The 24,667-nt window shown below is 31.6% G+C and overlaps 2 protein-coding genes across 2 annotated transcripts; both read left to right on the top strand.

Annotated features, from left to right (window-relative positions):
• The first annotated feature begins 1,626 nt into the window (after positions 1-1,626).
• Sod1 (Superoxide dismutase 1) lies at positions 1,627-11,427 on the top strand. The gene is made up of 2 exons (XM_072530535.1): positions 1,627-1,815; positions 10,929-11,427. The coding sequence occupies exons 1-2, from the start codon at positions 1,750-1,752 to the stop codon at positions 11,322-11,324; spliced, it is 462 nt and encodes a 153-aa protein (XP_072386636.1). The 5' UTR covers positions 1,627-1,749; the 3' UTR covers positions 11,325-11,427.
• A 2,702-nt stretch (positions 11,428-14,129) lies between these two features.
• Positions 14,130-20,908, top strand: LOC140440201 (transmembrane protein 267). The gene is made up of 2 exons (XM_072530536.1): positions 14,130-14,460; positions 15,656-20,908. The coding sequence occupies exons 1-2, from the start codon at positions 14,173-14,175 to the stop codon at positions 15,977-15,979; spliced, it is 612 nt and encodes a 203-aa protein (XP_072386637.1). The 5' UTR covers positions 14,130-14,172; the 3' UTR covers positions 15,980-20,908.
• Positions 20,909-24,667: the final 3,759 nt, after the last annotated feature.

Raw genomic sequence — 24,667 nt, forward strand, 5'->3', positions numbered from 1 at the left:
AGAGCCTTAAGATGCTACATGTTCTCAACTTTGTTGTATGGAATGGAAAGCTGGACATTAAAAATGGATAATATAAAGAAGTTGGAATCATTTGAGATGTGGTGCTATAGAAGGATTTTAAAAATACCATGGACCCAACGAGTTACAAATGCAGAGGTGTTATGAAGGCTACAAAAGGGTTGCGAGGTCATAAAGCACATCAAAACAAGAAAGCTGGAATATTTAGGCCACATTACTAGAGGTACGAAATATGAGATATTAAGGCTCATAATGCAAGGTAAAATCAAGGCTAAAAGATCCATAGGAAGACGAAGAATTTCCTGGCTAAGAAACCTAAGAGAGTGGTATAGTTGCAACTCAGTAGATATTTCCAGAGCAGCCGCCAATAAGGTACGGATAGCTGTGATAAAAACCAACCTGCGATAGGGGAAGGAACTACAAGAAGAAGAACCAAAGAATTGCATTTTAGTATTTTTTCCTTCTCTGACTTGAAAGAGAGTCGTTATCATTGCTTACAATAAAATAGTGATACGGAAGAGAGCCTTCCATATCACTGCAATAAAACAATATAAGCATAGAGAAGAAGTCTGTGTATCAGGTATAACCATGCAGTCTGGGTCAAGTGTTTTCGCAGCCCCATCCCTCTCGGGAGTACTTGGAAAGGTACTTTAGGTTTATATATGGTCAGAAATCATCATCCATTCGGTATCCTTAATTTCATTTATAATTTTACTATGTCATGATCTAAAGTACGTTGTTCAGGTTTTCTCGCAGCCTATAATATCCCATTTTAGAGAATGGCACTTTTTTCTACAACTTTGGCCACCATACAACTGATGTATATTGTGTAATTGTTGGTTTTATCATCATATGTTACAAATCAAATATAACATGTCTGATTTTAAACTGTTTTTATTACGATTAACGTAGTTAGCAATCTCTTGAAGTCAAATATTACTACAAGATACTTATGACTTGCTGGAACGAATGTGATAAGTTATGCTTTGAATATGAAGACCATAGGAAGCAGCTGAAAATACATATGTTTATAGATGGTCTGGACCTACACCTACCATCTTTCTCTACCTTTTATTGCTCATAATTAAGGTCTCTAGCCAATGAAAAAGAGAGCAAAGCGCAATACCACTTATAATGTAACCTTTTCCATATGGTTTTATATTCAGTCTAATCCATCCAATCATAGACGAATGTCTGTAACTGTAAGTATAATAGCGTGATTTTATTGCTCGAGATTAAGTACAGGTTTTATTGAACAATAAAGTAGTCGTATCCAACTAACTATTAATAGTAATACCATGTGTAGCGATTTTATAGAGAAATTTGGAATCATAAAAATATATGGGTTTTGTTTAATTGTTATTAACCATCATTTTTCTTATTAAAAGTTTAAATTAGGGCAAATATAAATTAAAAATGACTTCTACTATATATTTAAAAAAAATTAAAAAAAAATCATGCCTATTCCCATGCTATTGCCTATAATATATTATTACTGTATCTATTTAAGAGATGGCGCTATAGAAGGACGAATGATTCGGAACACTCTCGTAACCATCCCCACCACATAACCTTCAATACCGGTTTGACACTTAGGATGACTTTTATAATTCATTAATTCTGTCACTTTTTCATTTGCCGACAGTTGAGCTGTAAAATTAGTTTTACTCGAATTCATTTAATTCGCTTTTATACAAATTTACAATTTGTTTGCTTAATTTCTAAACCATAATGCCAGCCAAAGCAGTTTGTGTACTAAAGGGAGAAGTCAACGGCACTGTATTTTTTGACCAAGCAGTAAGTTTGTAATATTTAAATTTATCTACAGAAAAAAATGGTTGAAGATACTTTATTAGATAATTAGGTTGTTGATAATAGGTAGTCAGTCTAAAGATCAAGGACATTAATATAGAAGATTTAAAGTAGTAGAGTTAATTGATATATACGTAAAAAACTAGATTTTAAATGGTACATTTGGATGTTACTCCAGAGATTATATATTTTGTAAAAATCCAATGTGCTTGATAGTAATGTAAGTCCTTGAATAATTAATTTATCAAAGTATATTAATATGCAGATTTTAAAAAGTAAGATGTTATTAATTGCTATTGCTTAATATTCATAAACCTATTTCAGAAATACATTTTCAACTCCCATGATGTTTTTTAATGTGTATTATTTAAATATTTCCAAAAATAGTTTCTGATAGTAATAAGAATCAATAAACACCCGAGACAAGTTGTAGAAAATTGATAAGCTACCAAAGAAAAATTAATTAAGTCTATCCAATCAATATTAACTATTATAATTTTTTTAAGAATCGCGTTTTTGAGTATTTTGGCTTTATAAAACTCTGTAGTTTGTTAATTTTCATAATCTGGTTTCAGACAATTGAGGCATGCATATGTATTGAATAACTTAGCATGTATAACTTGAATTTGAAGCAATAAAGCAGTTTTGCATATTAAATAATATTGGAACCTTCATGTATGTCCCTATTACAAGTGAAGTATGAATCTTGTATGTTCTAGTTTTTTTGCCCTAGGGCCCATTGCCCTATAAAACATTTAGACCCTAAGCTGTAGCTGTTGTGCCTTTTCAGTTAAGTCCATCATTTTTGGTTGTCATTTTTGGGCACATTGTTTCAGGATTTTTGCTAAAAAGTCACATATATAATTAGATTCATAATAACATACGAAATATGTCAAGAAAGAAAAGTAACATTTCAATTTTATTCTGTGGGATAGATGCCACACTTTGTTGGGAATAAGAATGTTTACACATAAAATAACTTTCAAAACTGGATATAGCAGTTAATTTGGGACAAAAAAATATTCTAGTGATTTTTTTTGATATTTTTCTATTATCCATACTTGAAAATGCTGATTTTTTTCTAAACAATTTAAGTCTTCAGTTGATAGTTTACTTAAAGTAAGTTACTAGTAACTCAAAAACCTTATGATTCAGCAAGAATATAAGGAACAAAGATAAACCTTGTAAAAAACATACTTGCTTTTTTTCATATAATGTAAAAAAACCAAAGTTTTTGTAAGAAAAAACTAAAAAACTTTTTAAATGGCTTGCAAATATTTTTAATCTTCTTTAAAAAATCTTGTAAATTTACAACAGCATATCTAGTTACAAATAATGTTCCCTGTATTTTATCTAGCATACCCTCATACTTTATGAGGGATTCCTGACAAAACTGACTGCTGTTAATAATTTAATAAATAGTCTGGAAATTACTGTATTACAGGTGACTAATCTCCCAATATTTGTCCATAAATGTTTTCCTCCTAGTTCCCATATATGTTTCAACTAGAGGTCAACATAAAATAATGTTCACAACAAAAATCTTAATTGTCATATTTTCATAAAAATTTAGATGATTTGGAATTTTTTCAATATATTATTAGACATTTTTCCCAAATCAAAATGTCATATCTGGATTTTAAAAGACTTAAAAGTTTTTTTTTAAACTTAACATCATAAATTGCCTTTAAATTGATTTTAACAGGATTTTTCTTTACGAAACACTTTATACAATGTTTTATTTTGTACAAAATATTTCTAATCTATAAAAACTGCTACCACATCCTGTTTCTATGGACTAAATTATGATTTGCATGTATTGCAAAAGATTAAATATATCACAATTTTATATATAACTAGGACCAACAAAGAGATTCATTATTATTAATTGCTGATAAAGTAGGTAGATAAAAGTCTGATATATTTTATCAAACAAATGCCACCTTTTACCGGTAACAATTAAGCTATCACTAAAATGTTTTAACCAAATAATGTTTCAAGTACCTTCCAATATTTCCCTAAAAGTTCAACTTTTGCAACAAAAGTGAAAAGGAAAACATTTATGTATTTCAGTAAATTCCATCCATTTAACTCAACTGCCAGATGTTGCCTACTTCAAATCAATCAATAAAAATCAATTACCTTGTATGATTCGATCTGCAACAGTAATTTATGAACAGCGATTTTATAAGCTATAAAAAAGCTAGCGAAAAAGCTATAAGTACAAAAAATTCCCAGCTACAAACTAAATCTTCTGGATGTCTTTGAAATAACAGTAATGTTTTCTTAGAAGGGATACAGGAATAAATTCTACAGAAATTAAACTATCGCTAAAATAACATGTTTTAACTGAATAGGGTAAAATTATGTTCAGTGGAATCCTTTATAGAATGACTAAACAGTTTTTAAATTTAAATTGACCTTGATATCAAATAACCTTTAACCACATTAGCTCTGTCACTGATTTTATTTAAATATTTATTTATTCTGATAGTTCAAAGATTCCTTTTTGAATAGAATTCGATGTGCATTAAAATGCACTGTATCTGTTTAACAACTGTAAATCGTAGTTAAAATGAATGATATATAGGATTCTTTTTTGTAATAATGTTGGTTAGTGGTGTCAAAGTTTATTTGATGTGTTTAAAAATTCAATAAAAACTGGCTTGGACTAGTGAAATTTTCTGGTCCAGGAAATCATAAAAAAACGGCGTCAATCATGGGTTGATTCATAGCGAGCGATAGTGCGATTACTCTTCTAAACTTAATCAAACTTTAAAATCACAAAACGTATGGTCCTAAAGTTTTGGGAAAAATTTCACCTGGTCTGATTGAGAAGCAAAATGCATTTAACAAAGAAGGCCATGGAATTGAAATGTCATCAGTTATTGACATTTAATAAACAAAGCAGAATATTTTGGTTTGTGCTCTGCAAAATGTCTTATAAAATTGATATTCGTTAAGGTGTTTATAATATGGTTGGGCAAATGTGGAAACGAGATATTGTTAATATTTATCGAGTTTTATTATTTGTCCTCAAATTTTTTCTTACTTTTGAATTTTATTTCATCACGTACATTTTCGTAATCGTTCGTGTAAAACCCATCGTTACCCTTCATCTCATAGTTGGACAAAGTAAAATATTTTTCATCGTCCATCACGATCAACTTGTTGACGAAATGCACTCGCCTTAACGCGCGGCAACATCTCGGAATTCTCTCTAATTGATCCTCTGTGTATTTTGGAGCTTTTCTTCTTTTCCGGTAGATAATATTGTTACTCGATAGGGTCCTGTATACTGTAGTCTTTCCAACATGAAATCTTCTGGCCAGTTTTCGCTGTGAGACCCCAATTTTGTTCTTAGCTGCTTCAATCAGTCTTGCCTCTCTTATATGGTTCAAAATCCGCGGTCGGCAACTTTTACGCAAGTTAACACATGGTATCCCTTCTTCACATTCTCTGATTGTGCGATAAATTGTCGATTTGCTTATGTTTTGATCTCGATAAATATTAACAATATCTCGTTTCGACATTCGCCCAACCATATTATAAACACCTCGATGAATATCAATTTTATAAGACTTTTGCAGAGCACAAACCAAAATATTCTGCTTTGTTTATTAAATGTCAATAACTGATGACATTTCAATTCCATGGCCTTCTTTGTTAAATGCATTTTGCTTCTCAATCAGACCAGGTGAAATTTTTCCCAAAACTTTAGGACCATACGTTACATAGTTATTTGTAAACTTAATAACCCTATGGATCGTAAGACTAAAATATTTTAAAAATTGACAAATCAATGAGAATAATATATGATCAGCATTAGAATATGAATCAAAAACTAATATTAAAATCATAGTAAACAAGTAATGTTATAACTTACGGTAAAATGAAAGAAACAAAACAGTTTAAACCAAATAATCTTAATAAAAGACTATTTTAATAGACTAAAAAAATTTTAAAAAACGAAATGTAAAAAGCACAGTATTCATATTATGTATTTGTTTCTTACAAGTTTACTTGTAATATAAGTCAATATATTGTTTAATAAGAAGTGTTCGTTTGTTTATTAATTTTAACTCAAAATTTGTAAAAAAGTCAAACCTCATAATCCAGTTATCTGACATTTTGATCTCTAAAAATCATATGAACAAGCTGAATTTAGCCGAGAATGTCAATTTTCTGATCCCAAAAAGATGCAAAAAGTTTACCACTCCTACCCCCCGGCTTCCCCCTAAAACGCCCGCTCGTAGGGGGCGAAAAATGGAAAAAATCGATTTACAAAAAGTCTGTACACTGTAGAAAAAAATATTTCAAATAAAAAAATATAGCTGAGTTTTGTGTAGAATTAACCGTTCTTTCAAAAACTTTGTTTGCTTGTTGCCAAAACTCAAAACCGAAATTTCTAGTTATAGGTTTTAAATATTAGACTCTATCAATAAAAATTCCACTACGACCGGTCACTGAAAGTGATAGGTTCTATTGATCTTACGAGAATCGTAAAAAATGGCAAAAATCGCGCATTTTTATGTATTTAACAAACCTATTTTGATTTCATGGATGCTGCAAAACGAGTTTTATTGAAGAAGCTCCCTTTTTTGATGCGTGAACAACGAGTTTTTTCATTTTCAAATATAAGTAATAAAGACATTGAAGCTAAAAATACCTACTGTGGTGATTCTAGTACATTGAAAGTTATAAAAAAGAATGCAATTTGCTGGGAGTGTACAATACAGTGAAGTCTATGCCATTAGTGAATCATATAAGTGAAAAGAAGAAAAAAGATGTGGAAAACCTTCTCAAATTTATTTCATTATCTGAAAGCTTTTTTAAAATACTGCACTTACCAATGCACAAAATGGTTCCAACGATAATAATACTGTAGTGTATGATGAATTAGAGCCTTTTATTTGGAAGATTTATCAACTTTACTTTTCAAATTTTGACAAAAATATGAATAATTGATTTTGATGAATAAAAATTAATTTTTAATTATGTATTTATATATCCTCCTGAGACCTGATGTCCAATTAAATGGACATTTACGTTTTATATATTTTTTTGAAAAGAACTAAATTTACAGCGCCGCGTCCCACGGTCCATCGTAGTGTATATACAAGTGACCCTGACAACAGCGCGCCGTATTACTGTGACCACATTATAACTTAGTTAACCTGTTAATCTCAAGTGACAAAAATGGCGGGCAGTTATAGAAAAACAATTGATGGTAAGTAGCTAATTTTATTAGATTATTAACCTAAATGTTGCTTAGTCTAATAACTTAGGATATTATAAATGCATTCATGCGATGTAGTTGTCTTATCAAACCATTTTTAAATTGTTTTTGATCTAAAACGGGGATGTCCTTTTTTATGGAAGTCAGGTCCTTAGGAATACATAAAATATTATATTAGACTTTTTTGTTTCAGCTGTGTTTGGTAATAAAAAATATTTAAGACCCGAAGTTGACATTGAAAGACTTCTTGAATGCCTGGAAAATTCAGATATAGACGTTTCAGATTCTGAAAACTCTGATGACGGCTTTGATCCAAATGAAGAATCGTATCAGCCTCAGCAATCAGATTCGGCCCAACATACAGATGATGAACAAGATACAGAAATGCCACCCGAAGATGAATTAGATAACGTGCCACTCAGTGAACGAAAAAAAAAGGAGAACCGAAATACATGGAAAAAAATGGGTGTTTTTGTCCCTCAGCATATAGACTTTAATGGAATTGTCGATACAGTCTACGAGAGGCAAAATTGGAAAGTTGAAAACTATGTCGGTATGTATTTTGATGATTCAGATTTTGAGAATATTTGTAATTGTACAAATATTAAATTTTTGCAAGAAAAAGGAAAACCTTTGAACGTTACTCTAACGGAGGTGAAAAAATTTTTTGGAATATCTATTCTAATGTCCTGTCTGAATTATCCACAAATTAGAATGTTTTGGGCTAAGACAACAAAAGTCAACAGCATTGCACAAGCCATGACTCGTGATAGATATTTTCAAATCAGGAGCAACTTAAAAGTAGTTATTGATGCTGATGTGCCTCAAGATCAAAGAAATGCTGACAAATTATTTAAGATCCGGCCTTTAGTTGACAGAATACGAAGAGGTTGCTTGACACTTCCAAGGTACAATGAGGTTGCTGTGGACGAACAAATGATACCTTTTACGGGCGTGTGTAACATGAAACAATTTGTTCGAGGTAAACCTAACCCAGAAGGATTAAAAAATTTTGTCTGTGCCACTCCCAAAGGATTAATATTAGACTTCGATATTTATCAAGGGAAAAATACATTTCTGCAGAATGATGATGATGTTAAGAAGTTAGGTGTTGGTCCATCCGCAGTTATTAAGTTATCTACAACGTTATTAGAAGGAACACATGTGTTCATCGATAGATATTTCACCACCTTACCTTTACTTGAGTACATGTTAAACAAAAATATTTTTTTAACTGGTACAATAATGAGATCCAGAATACCCAAAGCAGTTCATGTAACATCGGATAAGGTGATGACTCGATTGGGTCGTGGTTCATCTGAGCAGGATGTAAGAGCTGATGGAAAAATTAACATAGTCCAATGGTATGATATGAAATCAGTTATGCTAGCGTCAACTGCATTGCAAATAGAACCTTCAGATGAATGTAAGCGGTGGTCAAAAAAGGACTCCCGATATATTGAGGTACATAGACCAAACATTGTTAAAAAGTATAATGAATGCATGGGGGGAATAGATTTAATTGACAGGATGATAAGTTATTATAGAATGGGAGCTAGAAGTAAAAAATGGACAGTCAAAACCATTTTTCACTTATTTGATCTTGCGATTGCCAATTCTTGGATTCTATACAGAGATGACCATAAGCAACTTGGTGATGCTAATAAAACCGTTATGAAGTTCCTGGAATTTAAAATAGCTGTTTCCGAGTTGCTCCTTAAAGACAACATTTCTGAAAATTCTGATTTTGGGAACACTTCAACATTAGTAACTAGAAACAGTTCCAATCCTAGACCATCACTTCAAACTTCTACTAAAAGAAAGATACAACACATTCCTGCAATGGCATCCGAGTTAAAAAATTCTGTTAGATGCAAGCTTCCAGGTTGCAAGGGTAAAACAAAAGTTTATTGTGAATCATGTGACATATTTTTATGTTTAACGGGAAATAACAATTGCTTTAAACAGTTTCATTTATAATAATTTTGTATTGATGCGATCCTGATGTCCTTTTGAATGGACATAATTTTTTTCATATTTAACAACAAAATAAAAATTTAGAAAAATTTACATGTGTTTTTATAATCAACATCATACGAATTTTACTATTTAATCAAAAAAAAAAAAACAAAAAGAATCAGCTCAGGTCTCAGGAGGATATGAAACCTTTGCTGACAAAAAAATCAAAAAATTGATTTTGATGAATAAAAATTAATTTTTAATTATGTACTTAGTTATTAAACCTTTGCTGACATCTTAAAGACTGATTGTCAATAAACTTACAAATGAATAATAATATAAAGTTGTCTCCCACATGAATTTTCCAAAAGTGCTAAGTCACCGACTTAAGGGTCTTTAAAAAAAAACCAAATGTTTAACTTATTAAAAGTCATGATTTTTTGTTCAAATCTTACTTTCAATTGCCTTGAAATAAGAATTTGAACCTGCAAATTACATGACTGATTCTAATAATTATATTCTTAAATATAAAAAAATTCGTTCCTGAGAAATTTACTTTTTTGACTTAAGACCTTTTGGAATCCACCTCTTCAATTGATTTCGCGCGCTTATAACTGACATTCAAAATTACGGGTCTTCTCAAGCATTGTCTCTGAAAGAACGGTTCACGCTACACAAAGAATGCTAATAAACATTTTTCTCAAAATTATTATCTCAGCTACATTTTTTATTTGAAACATTTTTTTGTACGGCGTATAGATTCTTGGTAAATCGATTTTTTTCCCACTGCGATCAGGTGTTTTAGGAGTAAACCGTTATAGGTCTTCTTCTTCATGTACCATGTCCTTTCAGAACGTTGGTTACTATCATAGCTATCTTAATTCTATTCACTGCCACCCTAAATAGAATGCTGGTATCAACACCATACCAATCTCGCACGTTCTTCAACCATGAGGTTCTTCTTCGTCCTGGACTGCGTTTGCCTGCTATTTTTCCTTGCATGATATTTTGTAGCAACCTATATTTGGGACCTCTCATTACATGTCCGAAATACTCCAGCTTTCTCTGCTTGATGCTGTTTATGATCTCAGTAGTCTTGCTGAGGCGTTCTAGTATTTTGGAGTTTCGAATCTTCTCCACCCAGGAAACTTTTAAAATTCTTCTATAGCACCACATTTCGAAAGCCTCAAGGCGATTTAGATCGATATTATTCACAGTCCAAGACTCGACACCAGAAAGTAAGACCGAGAACACCTAGCAGCGAAGTAGGCGGATCCTCAATGCCAATTTTAGGTCTCTGTTACATAACACCTTGGACATCCTTCTAAAAGCCGCTCTAGCCTGCTCTATCCTAGATTTCGCCGTGACTTTCTTCGTTACAACTTAATTGCTGTCCAAGGTAAACGATTTTATCAACTTGCTCAAGTTCGGTATTATTTACATATATAGACAATTTTATATGCTGTTGTTTACTTATTACGAGTATTTTGGTTTTCCGTATGTTCAGATCCAGACCTGCCTCCCTACAACTCTCAACAACACTATCAAGTAGTGTTTGCAGATCTTCTTGACTAAAAGCTAATAGTACTGTATCGTCCGCATATCGCAAATTATTGATGACTTCACCGTTCACAAGTATTCCTTCTTGTTTTTCAGAAAGGAGTTTTTATAGGTAGGAGTGGTAAACTTTTTTGCATATTTTTTAGGGTCCCAAAATAGACATTCTCAGCAAAATTCAGTATATTGGCTGGTTATAAGTATTTATTCTTTCTTTGATCACTGGATATATCTACACTTCTTTAATTGATGTGTTTTTTAGCGATACATGATTAATAGAAGTCTATTTTTTGGCAACTAAGCGTAAATTATTTAAAATGCTAATATTTTATATTTATTTTAGAATGGTTCCAGTCCCGTCCAAGTAAGTGGCGAAATCTCCGGCTTAACCCAAGGCCAGCATGGCTTCCACATTCATGAATTCGGCGACAACACAAACGGTTGCATCTCAGCTGGAGCTCATTTCAATCCTCATGGTAAAGATCATGGTGGTCCCGAAGCTGCCGTCCGCCACGTCGGTGATCTTGGAAACGTAGTAGCCGACGCAAGCGGTGTTGCTAAAATCAACATCTCCGACAAACTAATTTCCTTGGAGGGAGAATACAACATCGTTGGTCGTACTGTAGTAGTCCATGCAGATCCCGATGATTTGGGAGTTGGTGGACATGAATTGAGCAAAACAACAGGAAATGCCGGTGGAAGATTGGCGTGTGGAGTTATTGGATTGGCTAAGATTTAAAATATTTTTGTAGGAGACAAGTAAAAGAATAATTATATAAGTTTATTTTTAACTTAAAAAGTGTCATTCAGTTTTTATCAATAAAGAGTTGGTTTAGAGTGTTTTCTTATCTTTTTGTAAATATTATTGACTTCATAATACACACAAATTAGTTATCTAGATAATATTTATATCATGTTTGTTAATAACTTTATTACATAACCATTCTTATATTAATAAATGACTTCGTTTATTTATACATCTAAAAATTAGTATATCAAGTTTCTTGTTGGTAGTAACTTTTCGATAAACAGTCTTTTATGCTTATAAACCTTATAGTTCAGGTTTTTTGGTGTTAACCACTGTTTGCCATCCAGAGCTAGTGATGGAAAATGCAGATTTTATATAGACCAGAATTAAACGGTATGGATCACTAAAGATACTCGGGTCTCGGTTTATTTGGATCTTTACTAATGGAGCTAACATCTATAGACTTCATTGAAATTGATTAAATAGATATTGGAAAAAACTTTTTGTTCGCACACAGAAATAGATACTTTCGCCACAAAAAAATCAATATTTTTGCAACATATACGAGACAATTCCTATTTCAGTTGACCCAACCATTAAAATAGTTTCTTTTTGGTTACTACAAAAAATTATATGTACTACATGGTTTTCTTGGTTATCAATACAAGTTAATTACCATCGTATTTTAATAGACGAGTTTTCTATAGCTGGCACCATTTCTCGCATACTAATTTCCATCGATTTCTGTCAAAGCACTCTTCAGTTTTTAAATTTCTGGCGGTCATTGCAACTTCAACATCTCTACAGGACCTTCTTAGTCTACTCAGTTTCTTCTAGTAGGTGGAGTTCATTTTTCTTCTTATTTTTAGGGATTCTCTGCAGATGTCCATACCAGTTTATTCTTTTGGCTTCAGTTGTGTCTATTATGTCTAGATCAAATTAGATTTCTCTCTGAATATCTTCGTTCCTCACCCTGTCAAGAGCCAGCAACATCATCTCCAATAGTTAACCTCCATGGCCTTAATTTGTGATTTGTTTTTTTGATTCATTTCCCAGAGTTCGGCGCTATATAACCCAATACTTTCTATTAGTGTTTTGTAAATTGTTTTTTTTTTATTATTTTCTTTTGGTATTTTATTATTCCAGAATAGCTATAGCTGTGTAGTGGCTGATCTTGCTTGACCAATCTCCTGGAACATATTTCTTCGTTACTTCCTCCTTTTGATGTTATTTGAACACAAGTATTTAAAGGTTTCAGTTGATTTTATAGTTCCGATTCAAGTTTTTAGACTTTCTGATCTGATGTCCACAAACCCTTATCGGTTTTTCTTTTTCATGTCCTGGGCATCTGAAATAAATCAAAAATGGATCCACTGGGTAAATCAGTTATTTGCATACACTAATTTTGTTGTAATTATATCTTTGAAAAATCAAATCACATGAAGTCTCTTGGTGTTTGTGTGGTTTGAAAGTTGACAAAGAAACGGTTATTGATGAAAAAATTTGTTCAATCATTGTCTGATTTCTTAATTATGGAAAAACAAACTCTGAAATTTCAGATTTATTCAAATTATCACGTGATCATTATATCAGTATAATAACTATAAATAGAAGATATAGAACTAAAGATTGAGTCACCAAAAATCCTCGCAATGTGGAAAAAATTACTGACACCGATAGAAATGCATTAAGACGACTTTTTTGAGTAAATGTTACCTATGTGTAGTGATTTTGGAAGACGTACAAAGCTATTTGACACACACGCCAAAAGAAAATAGAGTAAACTTTGCAAAAGAACATAAGGATTTAACTTTTCAGTAAAGAGATACGATAGTAGGAACAATGGCTAGATACAAAGGTACAGGCGTTTCATCCTGACTATCTTAAAGAAAAGGAAAATTTCGTGCATCGATGATACAGTATGTCATCTAAAGGTGTAGGACAATTTTGGTAAATGCGTTTATTTATAAACATACCTTTGTAAATGTAAAATAAAAGTCAGTTAATAAATAATTATTATTTTTGCCAACGAAAATATAAACTGGTTATTTTGTATTTCAAAAATTGTAGTGTACCCACCAAAAATAAAAAATTGTGAAAAAATTTTTACAAATGGAGTGATTTGTGTATCTAGTACCTGGTCACCTGGTGTAAACTATTAACCTATTAAAAAGAGAAAAATAGTAGGAAACACGAATTGCAATATATCAACATGGCATAGAGATGGCGTAAGAATGCATTCTCTGCGGTGTTCCCAATCCTTGAGGTATAAAATTTAATTATTTGTTCTAAGCTCGCCGTTTTCGTGATTATGCTAAGGGAGTGAGATTATCCAGATTATGATTATTTTTGGATACTGCTGGTCAATTCTTGATCGTGTTTATTCATTCATATAGCTTTTTAATCTGGGAATACATTCCCTTTCCTATTGATCTTCTGGGTGTTCAAGATTGTTTACCGAATTACCATTGTAATGGTATAGTTGTATAGTATAGTATAGTGATATAGTTGCATATGATTCTTTGAGGTAATCAAGAATTTCAATCTCCCGTATCAGATGGTATACCTACCGGTTCTGTTATTTTTTGTTAAGTTAGGATGAGCAGTTTTCATATGAGTGAAAAGCATTTTCAATTGTACAATTCTACAGCAGGTCTTATAATTATTAAATATTCAATTTTATCTTTTATTACCGTCTGATGTTGTCAACACACTATTAACTCACTATGACATGATTGAATGAGTTAACAGGAAAAGACCACGTAACGAGGAGCAGAATAGAAGAGTTTGAAATGAATGAAAGTAAATATAACCTCCATTTATTTCAAAAATATCTGTGATGTTATTTTTTTATATTAATAAATTGACAACATATCTAACTTTCTTAATATTCATCACAGCTATAATTGGTGACTATGTAGTAAGCTACAGTAAACTGCACTTGTTTCAAGCATTATTTGACAATGCCACTCATTTTTTAATAGGGGGACTCTCTTGGTTGATAGTATGTTTAAATTCAAAAGATGCCAGCCACACTGAAAAAATAATAGAAGTAGTGATATGCAGTTTAATATCTTCTATAATTGATATCGATCATTTTATTGAAGCACGATCCATAAATCTAAAGGTACCTAAATTAATATACCTAGATTACAACTTTAATTATCACTGTAAAATGATATTTTCTTGCTTTGTATGCGGCTGTATGAATAATATTAATCATTTTTGTTAGTAATTCCTTTCGTGTGTTGTTGTTTCATCTTCCCTTTTCTACTGTAAGGTTTGTAAATTTTTGGTTTATTTGTTGTTATACTGATTCAGGAGATAAATTCCTTCTATTTATACAAATATTAATGGTTCCAATTACTTAAAAACTTTGTGTTCATAAAAGCATCATTGCTCAGGACTGAATTGAAAAGTTTTCACTTTTTCACTTTTCAGCAGGTTATTCAACCAAGATGTTTATTTATTGACAAGCCCTTTTAACAAATTTGTTTTCATAAATAAATTTTTTAATATAATATATACCGTATTCATTTTACAAATTCCCAATTGTCAATAGAACCACATGTAAGCCAAACAGGGTCGTACTGATGTACGACCTATGTATCATATGATTTTTAAAAATATTTACTTTTGAAACTGTTAGTGTAAGAATTTCTTGAAATTTAATCATTATATCACAATTAAACTAAACTCTAAAAAATAACACGACCAGTAAATAACTTAACAATAACTATAACATAAATATAACACAATATATTAACTTAAAAATTAACACGATACAATTTGAATTTAAAATTATGGCAAGTTGGGATCTGTAACATGAGAATCTGTCTCGCTTAAGGTAATAAATTATATTTAATAGCCTCTTGACGAATGAGACGGCGAATATCAACACGTGCTCATGTTTACTGATGGGAATTTGGTAAACGAATGAACTTTAGTATTGTGGGGTGTATTATTCGGCCAGTTCATGGGATTTTAAGCATTCATCTATATAATTTTCCATAATTTTAATTAGAACTTCAATTACAATCCTGACAATCACAGTTACAATGGTTTTTGTAGTTTTTGTTTAATTTGTGGCTCATGTTATCTAATGTATTTGTTTTCATCTTTACTTTAGATGTATTAAGTCTTCAAGCCACAATGAAAATATTGCTTTATTAAATATTTATTAGTAGCAGTTGATGTATTTTTTCTGTTACCAAATGTTTTGCTTTATTGCTTTTATATTAGAACTGATATCTTTAAAATCTTTACTTAAGTATATAATAATTAGAATTTTAAACTTATATTAAATAATTTTTCTTTTTCAGAATGCAACAAAGTTAAAACACAGACCATTTCTTCATTGTTCAACATTTCCTTTAGCTTTTTGTCTATTATTGTTCCTAACAGGCCATGTTTTGGACAATTATGCTTTAAAGAGAAATGGTTTATTACTCTTTACTGCTTTTGGCAGTCATCACACAAGAGATGCTACTAGACGTGGGTATTGGTTCTATCCATTTGGTTCTACAGCACCTCTACCATACATAATGTACATTGGTATTAGTTGTGTTTTGCCATATACTGTCATGTATGTGTATAGTTACTTTAATGGACTTACAAATACCAGTAGATCTGTGATACATATCTAGGATTTAAGATCATTCATTAGGTATATGTTAAAAAGTGATATTGCTTATGACTAAGCATTTTTCGTTAGCTATAAGTACATACAGCCGGAAAAATGAAAGATTACCCATGAAGGATCATATCAATCACTTATTTTGTATTTGCTGTCTTTTTCTATAAATAACAAATGTTTGTTGTAGAAAAAGACAGCAAATACAAAATAAGTGATTGATATGATCGTTTATGGGTAATCTTTCATTTTTCCGACTGTATATATTGGCCCAGTTATCAGTTTTAGCTTTAATTGGATTATTTTATACTAAGTGTTAAGAATTGAAAAATATGTGATAAGGGGTGGGGTAGGTAATTAATAAATTATAAATTAATATAAGATTTCAATCTATCATAATTCCCTGCTGAAACCATTAAGATAACTTTAGGGAAGTCCTTGTTTGTCTTATGCAAGTTTAGACATTTCTGGAAGATTTAGATATATGATTTGTTCTCTTTAATAGGGCATTGAAAGCACCAGTAGTATCAATTAGAATATTATATATAAATTACATAGATAAATAAACCAATACAATGGAAAATATACTTATGACAGAATTCTTGAACGTAACATATGCATCATTTCCTTATGTAACCTAAATTCATTCATTCATTCATTCAAAAGTCTAGCACTTTTCTTAGACAAAAAAATAAGAATGTGAGAAGGAGAAGGTATATTGTCCTCAAGTTCAACAGGATTGTTCCTGGCACCATGAATCTCTGTATTAAATTTCAAAACTGCTGTAATTTTCTTCAAGAAACACAAAAGCTGAAGAATATGACAAGAAAACCTATTAACCTAAAATTCCATAGGGTTAAATTACACTAGGAGAAACCTTTGTATCAAGTTTTAAGATTCTACGACTTTTTCTTCAAGAAAAACAAAAGACAAAAAATATGGGAAGAATGAGAAGATATGTGGACGCCACGTTTAATGGGGTTCTTGTTTATACCAAGGAGAACTTATGTGCTAAGTTTCAAAACTCTAGTACTATGCCATTTGCATAAGGATCTGTGCTCTTATTCGCTGATTTGATGTTTGTGCATTTGGTTGTAAAATAAACAATAGTACAGTCGGGTTGGACGAAAAAAATGGCAATCACATGCCGAGCTGCCTCAAATTTTATTATTCTAACCTTTAGGGGGATCAATAGTAGTGTAAATTTAAAATCGCGACTGAATGCAACCGTTGCATTAGCCACTATTTTGAATTTTAAAATAAAAAAGGAGAATCGTTTTTGCTCAATATCTTAATATGGAAACCGCCTTAAAACGGATATCTTAGTAATTGTGTATTTATGAAGAGATCCTGGGGTAGTTCGGCCTTCTGTTCGCTTGTAGGTGTAAATTTGTTCACATTTCTCTATGTAAAACTGAGTTGATTAAAAATACTTTGTACTTTCGATTTCCATTTCGAAAATCATTCTTTTCAGAAAAGGTATTTTGAAAATGATTTGTGAGATGTAAATATAAACGTCAAATATACAGTAGCTATTTATCTGAGACTAAATACATTTTTTGATATTTAACCTGTAACTTTCGTACCTATATATATTTTTCCTAATATTTTAATTTTGTGCTTAAACAGTTATTTTAAATACACCTGTTTGTTCTCATAGAAATTGCATTATTAAATTAAATTGTGCTATTTTAAGTTCCCCTTGAAATGGATCGAATGCCGTCCTTCAGTTGACGAACAGTACGTGCATGTTTTCACATATAATGTCTATTACGTAATTCTCGAGGTGAACTGCAACTGCAATTAATCTATAACTCTATTGTGTCCCGTTTTCCTCATAAATATTATATATAATATAAGAGAGAAAATTTTGCCGGCAATCTTTTCGAATGGTATGAAAGTTTGTTGCCTGGCAATTTTCGCGAATTAAATTTTGACAGTTGAATCACGAGACGTCAGTCGAGTGATTTTGTCAAAATTTCATAAGCGAAAATTGGCAAAAAGCAACAAACTTAAATAAAACTAGAAGAAAATTTTGCCGGTAAATAATTTTCACTCGAATGATATTCGACAAGACTATTTCACGAGATAATTAATGCACCAAATCAACGAAATGTTAACAATATTAAATGAACAAATATTATAAGCAATAGTAGTTTGCCCATTCTTTTCTACCAAAGCATGATTTTGTGTATTATTGACCTGTAGCATTTGGGAACTCGAAGGTCCAGCTTCATTTCTTGTTCTGAGATTTTCGATCAACTTCTGGTGGTGACTGGAATCCAGCTGTAGATAGGGTTTTAGAGAGCTTGCATTTGAGTAACCCGTTAATTTAATTAACTCCTTGTACAAAAAGTCTTACCAATTCTTCTGCTGCACACACACTCGCTGTATTTACAGGCTTTCACTCGAAGTTATCCCTCTCGAAGAGTATCCTCTGTTACTAACGATAGTCAACAGGGAAGAGAGAGCGTCTGTTCTCAGCGATAGACAACAGACAAGAGAGAGCGTCTGTTCCTCACGATAGGCAACAGGCAAGATAAGCCTTCTTCTTGTTTGCTATCTTACAAGGTCTGTATTTCTAAAGGAGGGGGGTTGAAAATGGAAGTAGAAAGTATTATCAAGGGTTGGACTAAGGTAATGATTGTAACATTGTGGTGGAATAATAGTTAGTAATACAGCGAAAAAATACATAAAATTTGCAAAATCAGCTGGTTTATTTTGTTCCTTACCTCAGACGTTCTATCTTAATGTTTTACGACATGTGATTCCTGGTATATTCTATAAAGTTCGAAGTTGTATCGTCTTCTCCACACTCCATTGTCATTCACTGCTCCATAGATTCGCCATTCGCTTTAGTACTTTTCTTTCGAAACATCCTAACATGTTTTCATTACTTTTTGTTAGAATCCAGGTCTCTGAACCATATGTTAGGACTGGGCGTCTTATTGTTTTGTAGAGTTTTATTTTTGTATTTCTCGATATAATTGTGGATTTAAGAAGGAGATTGAACCCAAAATAGCATCTGTTGGCGCTGCAAATTCTGCGGTAGTATTATTTTCAGTGTTAAAGAGCGCTCCCAGGTATACAAATTCGTTCACTGCTTCGATGATGTTGTTTTCTATAATAAGTGGCGTAGGATTTGTAATTGCGTGCTTATTTTCATATACTTCGGTTTGTTGGTGTTTATTATTAAACCCATTTTTGTAACTGATTCTTTTAATGCTACATAATATGCCTCTTGTACATTGTTTTCCGTTCTACCAACAATATTGATATTGTGATTCGTGACATACGTATTACTTTTTCCAGAGCCAGATTGAACAGTATACAGAAGAAAGGGTCTCAGTGGTGTAGCCCGTTATTTATTTTAAATGATTCAGACAGTTCCCCCTGAATTCGTACTCTACATTCAACTTTTTCAAGAGTTACTTTTGTTAAATTTATTAACTGATTTGGTATTCCTAGATCTTTCATTGCTTTGAACATTTCTCTTCTATTCACAGAGTCGTAGGCTGCTTTGTAGTCTATACATATGTGATGAGTATCAATGCCATATTTCAGTGTTTTTTCTAAAATTTGTTTCAGGGTTGCAATCTGATGAATTGTCGATTTACCACCTTTGAAACCAGCCTGGTATTTTCCTCCTATCCGTTCTGCATATGGTGACATAGTCCTGTGGAAAATATTTTATACGCTGCATTTAGAAGCGTAATTCCTTTGTGGTTAGATCATTCAAAGATATTTCCTTTTTTGTGAATGTTGCAAAGTATTCCAATCATTGGGCAGAGATTTATGTGTCCATATTTCTTTTATAATCTGCTGTAATGCCATTATGGTATCGTGGCCACCTTCTTTATATAGTTCAGCTGGAAGATTATCTATTTGTTTCTGGATAGTTTTTTAACTGCATCTTTAACGTCAAGAATTGTTGGTGGTTCCTCTTCCCTCTCGTCTCTTCCCCTTACCTCATCACTTTCGTCTTCCATGTTTTCTTCTTTTTTCTCTATATTAAGTGCCTGGTTAAAGTATTCCACTCATCTATTTAATACATCTTTCCTTGTTGTTAATAGGTCGCCATTCTGACTTCTGCATTGTCTTGTGGTTGCCTTGAATTCTTTTCTGTTGATGTTAACTTTCTTATAGAATACTCTGAATTCTTTCTCTCTGTTGAGGTTTTCTATATATTTAAGTTCCTTATTTAAGTGGTTTCGTTTTTTTCTTTTGTGTATCCTCTTTTCTTCTCTTCTCTTTGTTTGATAATTCTCTAACAGTTGTTCTAATTCGTCGGGAAAGCATCTTTCTATAGGTTTAATTTTTTTTGTTGCATTCTTGCATTCATCGTCAAACCAATGATTTTTACGGGCACAAATTTCTGTTACTATTCATAATATTACACAAGATAAAAATAACTTATCTCTTAACTAAAATTTTTTTTATTCTTTAAATAGCTAAACATAAATCAAAACAATATGCAATAAATGTAACAGTTTATAGGTTATTAATATTATATCAACAGTATTCTAAGCCTAGAAGTTTTTAGTAAAACATTCATAATTGTCGATTGTGACGACAATTATGAGCAATTATTAATAAGGAAAAGGCCATAGTAAAAACATATCAAAATCAACAATAGATATATCTGATTATTTTTTATTTCTTTGTACAAATCTGAATTTCTCGCAATATTTTCGATACTTATTCATATTCTGTAAAGGTGTCCTGTCACATTATTTTCATTATATCGTAAAAAAATATATAGGTATCCCAGCTCAAAATAACGTTAAAGCATTTATCCTTATTGACTGCTATTAGTGTTTTGTAACCATGATCTTGCTTTGTTTTTACTATTAGTAGAAAGTACTTAATGATACATCAAAATTTTTTTAGATTTTAAGTTATTTAAAACGTATTTTTGTTATTATTTTTAATAAAATTTTATTTATATATCATTCGAAGTAGTTTTAATGATTCCTATTGATCTCACTGGAAAAACAGTTCAGACAAACTTTTCAACATAGTCATCTAGTGTATAAACCAATGGATACCTTGTAACGACTAGCTCATCCATTGCACATTAAAATCCCTCAGGGGTTCGGCATAAACTAATTAATTTTGGAGAAATCGGGAATTTTTAATAAAATAGGTATTCAACACATCTCTTTATTAATTGATAAATTAGTAGAATAACAAATTGGAATTTAACAATAATTAAAAAATTGAGGTTTTGATAACAGAGAATTAAGCATCTATACACAAATTCAAAGAAAGAAAGAAACTTAGCTTAACTTCTATAGGAGATCCTGCTGTTGCTCTCTTCTCAACTCGATCCATAAATTGTCTGCATCAAAACCATGCCTCTATTTTCTTAAACCAAAACCACGTGTATTTTCTCAAATCTAAACCATGTACCATGTGCTTTTCTTACAATTAAACCATGTGCATTTTTCTTAAATCTAAACCATGTGCATTTTTCTTAAATCTAAACCATGTGCATTTTCTTACATCTAAACCAGGTGTTTTTTCTTAAATCTAAACCATGTGCATTTTCTTACATCTAAACCAGGTGCTTTTTCTTAAATCTAAACCATGTGCTGGAAAAACAAAAGCCGATATAAAATTTGTCATGACACGAGTTTTGTGTTTTTTAGTAGACTTTCATGTGCAGGTGTAGAAGATAAGGATGATGAAACAGTAGGTACTTGTACCTATGTTAATTTTGTTAAAAGGCTTTTCTTGGTTTCAATTTCGTATCCCATTTTACCCTATACGACGGGCTGGCGGGCATAATGTAATTTAAAATATTTTTCGTTTTTTCATATAATAAGAAAAACTTTTAGTTTTTTTAACTTCAAGTTATACTACTAATAAAATTATTACTATAACAATATTTGCCTTATTTCAAGACCTGGAAAGTTACAGATTTGTTTTAGATTTAAGCTTAAACCATTTTGTTTCGACCATAAACATATATTATTTACATCATCTTGCAAGAGATCTCTACCGATTTATCATGTACATAACGAAATAACTTAAGATCATCAGCAAATAGCAGAAAGTGTGAGTTTTTAATAGCCTTACCAATATCGTTAATGAACAAGTTAAAAACAAGGGACGACAATGAGACCCTTGTGGGACACCAGAATAACAATGGAATTCTTTTTAACTTCTTCTTTTTACGAACTTGCTGTGTACGTCCCATCAGAAAACTTTTAATCCAATTAACAATAGGCTCACCAAAACCAGATGCATGAAGTTTGTGGACCAAAAGGTTATGATTAACCTGGTCAAAGGCCTTTGAGAAATCAGTGTAAATGCTGTCGACCTGAATTGTATTCTCAAATGCACCCAACAAGTATTGTTGGTGATTGACAAGGTTTGTTACTGTTGACTTCCCGTTAGAAAATCCATGTTGTTCATCAATAATTATGTTTCTGCAAGCCCAGGTGAGATTTATCGATACCAATTTATCAAGAAGTTTCGGGATTGCTGACTGAATAGTAATACTTCTATAATTGTTAACACACTTACGATTGCCAGATTTATAGATAGGTGTAAGAAAACTATTTTTCCAATATTGTGGAAATACAGATGATGACAATGATAAATTGAAAATTTGTTGTAAAGGTAGAAAATCCATGTTGTTCATCAATAATTATGTTTCTTCAAGCCCAGGTGAGATTTATGGATACCAATTTATCAAGAAGTTTCGGGATTGCTGACTGAATAGTAATACTTCTATAATTGTTAACACACTTACGATTGCCAGATTTATAGATAGGTGTAAGAAAACTATTTTTCCAATATTGTGGAAATACAGATAATGACAATGATAAATTGAAAATTTGTTGTAAAGGTTTACAAAGGGAAAAAATACAGTTCTTAATAAGTGCTGCAGGTATACCATCAGGCTCTGAAGAATATGTAGATTTTAAACTCATAATCCCCTCAAAAATATCAGTCAGACTAAATTTCAGAATCTGTAAATCCAGACTATAGTCCAATTCAAAATAAGGTAAATTATACTCACTATCATTATATGTACCTGAAAAATAAGTGGCAAATAGATTGACTATTTCATCACCATTCTGAGTTAGACATTACATTAAGATAAGCACTGGACCCACGTGTAGCACTAACATGCCTTCAAAAAGAGCGGGCATTACTTGAAAGATTTGGTTGAATATTCTCTAAATAGTTCTTATAACATACTGCTTGTAATGATTTACATATTTTCCTTAACTTTGAAAATTCCTCATAGGAGTTGCCTGATGCTTTAAAATTCCTGTGAGCTATTTTTCTCTGTATGACATGCTCAATTAATTCTCGCGAAAACCAAACTGGAAAGTTCAGTGATTTAAACCGTTTGATAGGAACAAACATATTGATGGCATCATATAAAATATGGTAAAAATTTTCTATGCAGCAATTAATATCTGATTCATCTAATACTTTGTTCCAAGGAATTGGGGCTAAATATTCATTTAAAACTTGATAATTACGGTTTTTAAAATCATGATAGAAGACACATATTTAAGAAACAAGTTTAAATTGGCTCCAGGCTGCATGTAACAATATAGTATAGATAAGCTGAATGATGTTGCGAAGTATTCAATAGAATACTTATCAGTTGAAATCGACACAACTGCATCCCTCTGAGTATAGAAAACTATGAAAAGCCAATATCAAATTACCAAAACAAGGCTGAAAAGGCAATTTAAATTGACAGGAATGTCCATCTTGCCAATTTTAACTACAATGTTCCATGTTCCACTCGTAAAAATATTTAAAATGCTAGATACATTTTGTTAATGAACTGATTACTTATACTTAAGTATATGGAATATATTTTGATATCTGGCCAATATCATAAAGATTAATTTTTGTTGTGATTAAATCTAAAAAGAAATTAATATTATAAATAAAAAAATTATTATTAATTATTTCATAGGTAGGTATAACACTAATTATTATTTTAACCCAAGTAGCAAAGTGCAGTAAATATCTAATAATTTATGGTTAGGAATAATCTTTGAAAAAAAAAACATTCAGTATAGCACCCTAACAATTGCCATACATCAATCACCGGTAAACCACCCTCTTCATTCAAAACTTTCACCTATCGTCAATCTGCGTCCAAACACAGCTGCACGTTGCCGATAACGTTTCTTTAATCGTCTGTAAACAGCAGGTCGTGAATCAGCAGTAGAAAGTAGGCCTTGGAAGGGAACGAGTGGGAGACATTGGCCCGGCGATGGCACGCCCAGCCAATAGATGTCGACAGCATGGCTAACGTCGAGAACCAATGACAGGACGGTATACAGGGAATTTTTAAGGAAGAAAGGGACTAAAAAGGGTGGCCGGTGGTATGCTTGTGAAAAGACGAACGATGTGAATATGATTTTATTGAGCTTTTCAATGCATATCTATGTCGCAAAAAGAACGATCGTTTAGCTAAAATGTTTTGTGTTTTTCTTTTATTAACGTCTCTTGACAAAATAATTCGTTTTAGACTACTTATATAATTTTCAAAAATATTTAATCGAAAATTAATAAGTATTTAGAATATTTGTTATCTTTGGCTTTTATCTTAAAATACTTATATAAATAATAGATGTTTTATCTACTTTAATGCAGTGGCGGCTCATATCACTTGAAGACGGTAGTGCCAGAATTCGATCAACTGCCTAAATTTTTAGTG

This window comes from Diabrotica undecimpunctata, chromosome 4 (assembly GCF_040954645.1).
Source record: "Diabrotica undecimpunctata isolate CICGRU chromosome 4, icDiaUnde3, whole genome shotgun sequence".
Classification (NCBI taxonomy): Eukaryota; Metazoa; Arthropoda; class Insecta; order Coleoptera; family Chrysomelidae; genus Diabrotica; species Diabrotica undecimpunctata.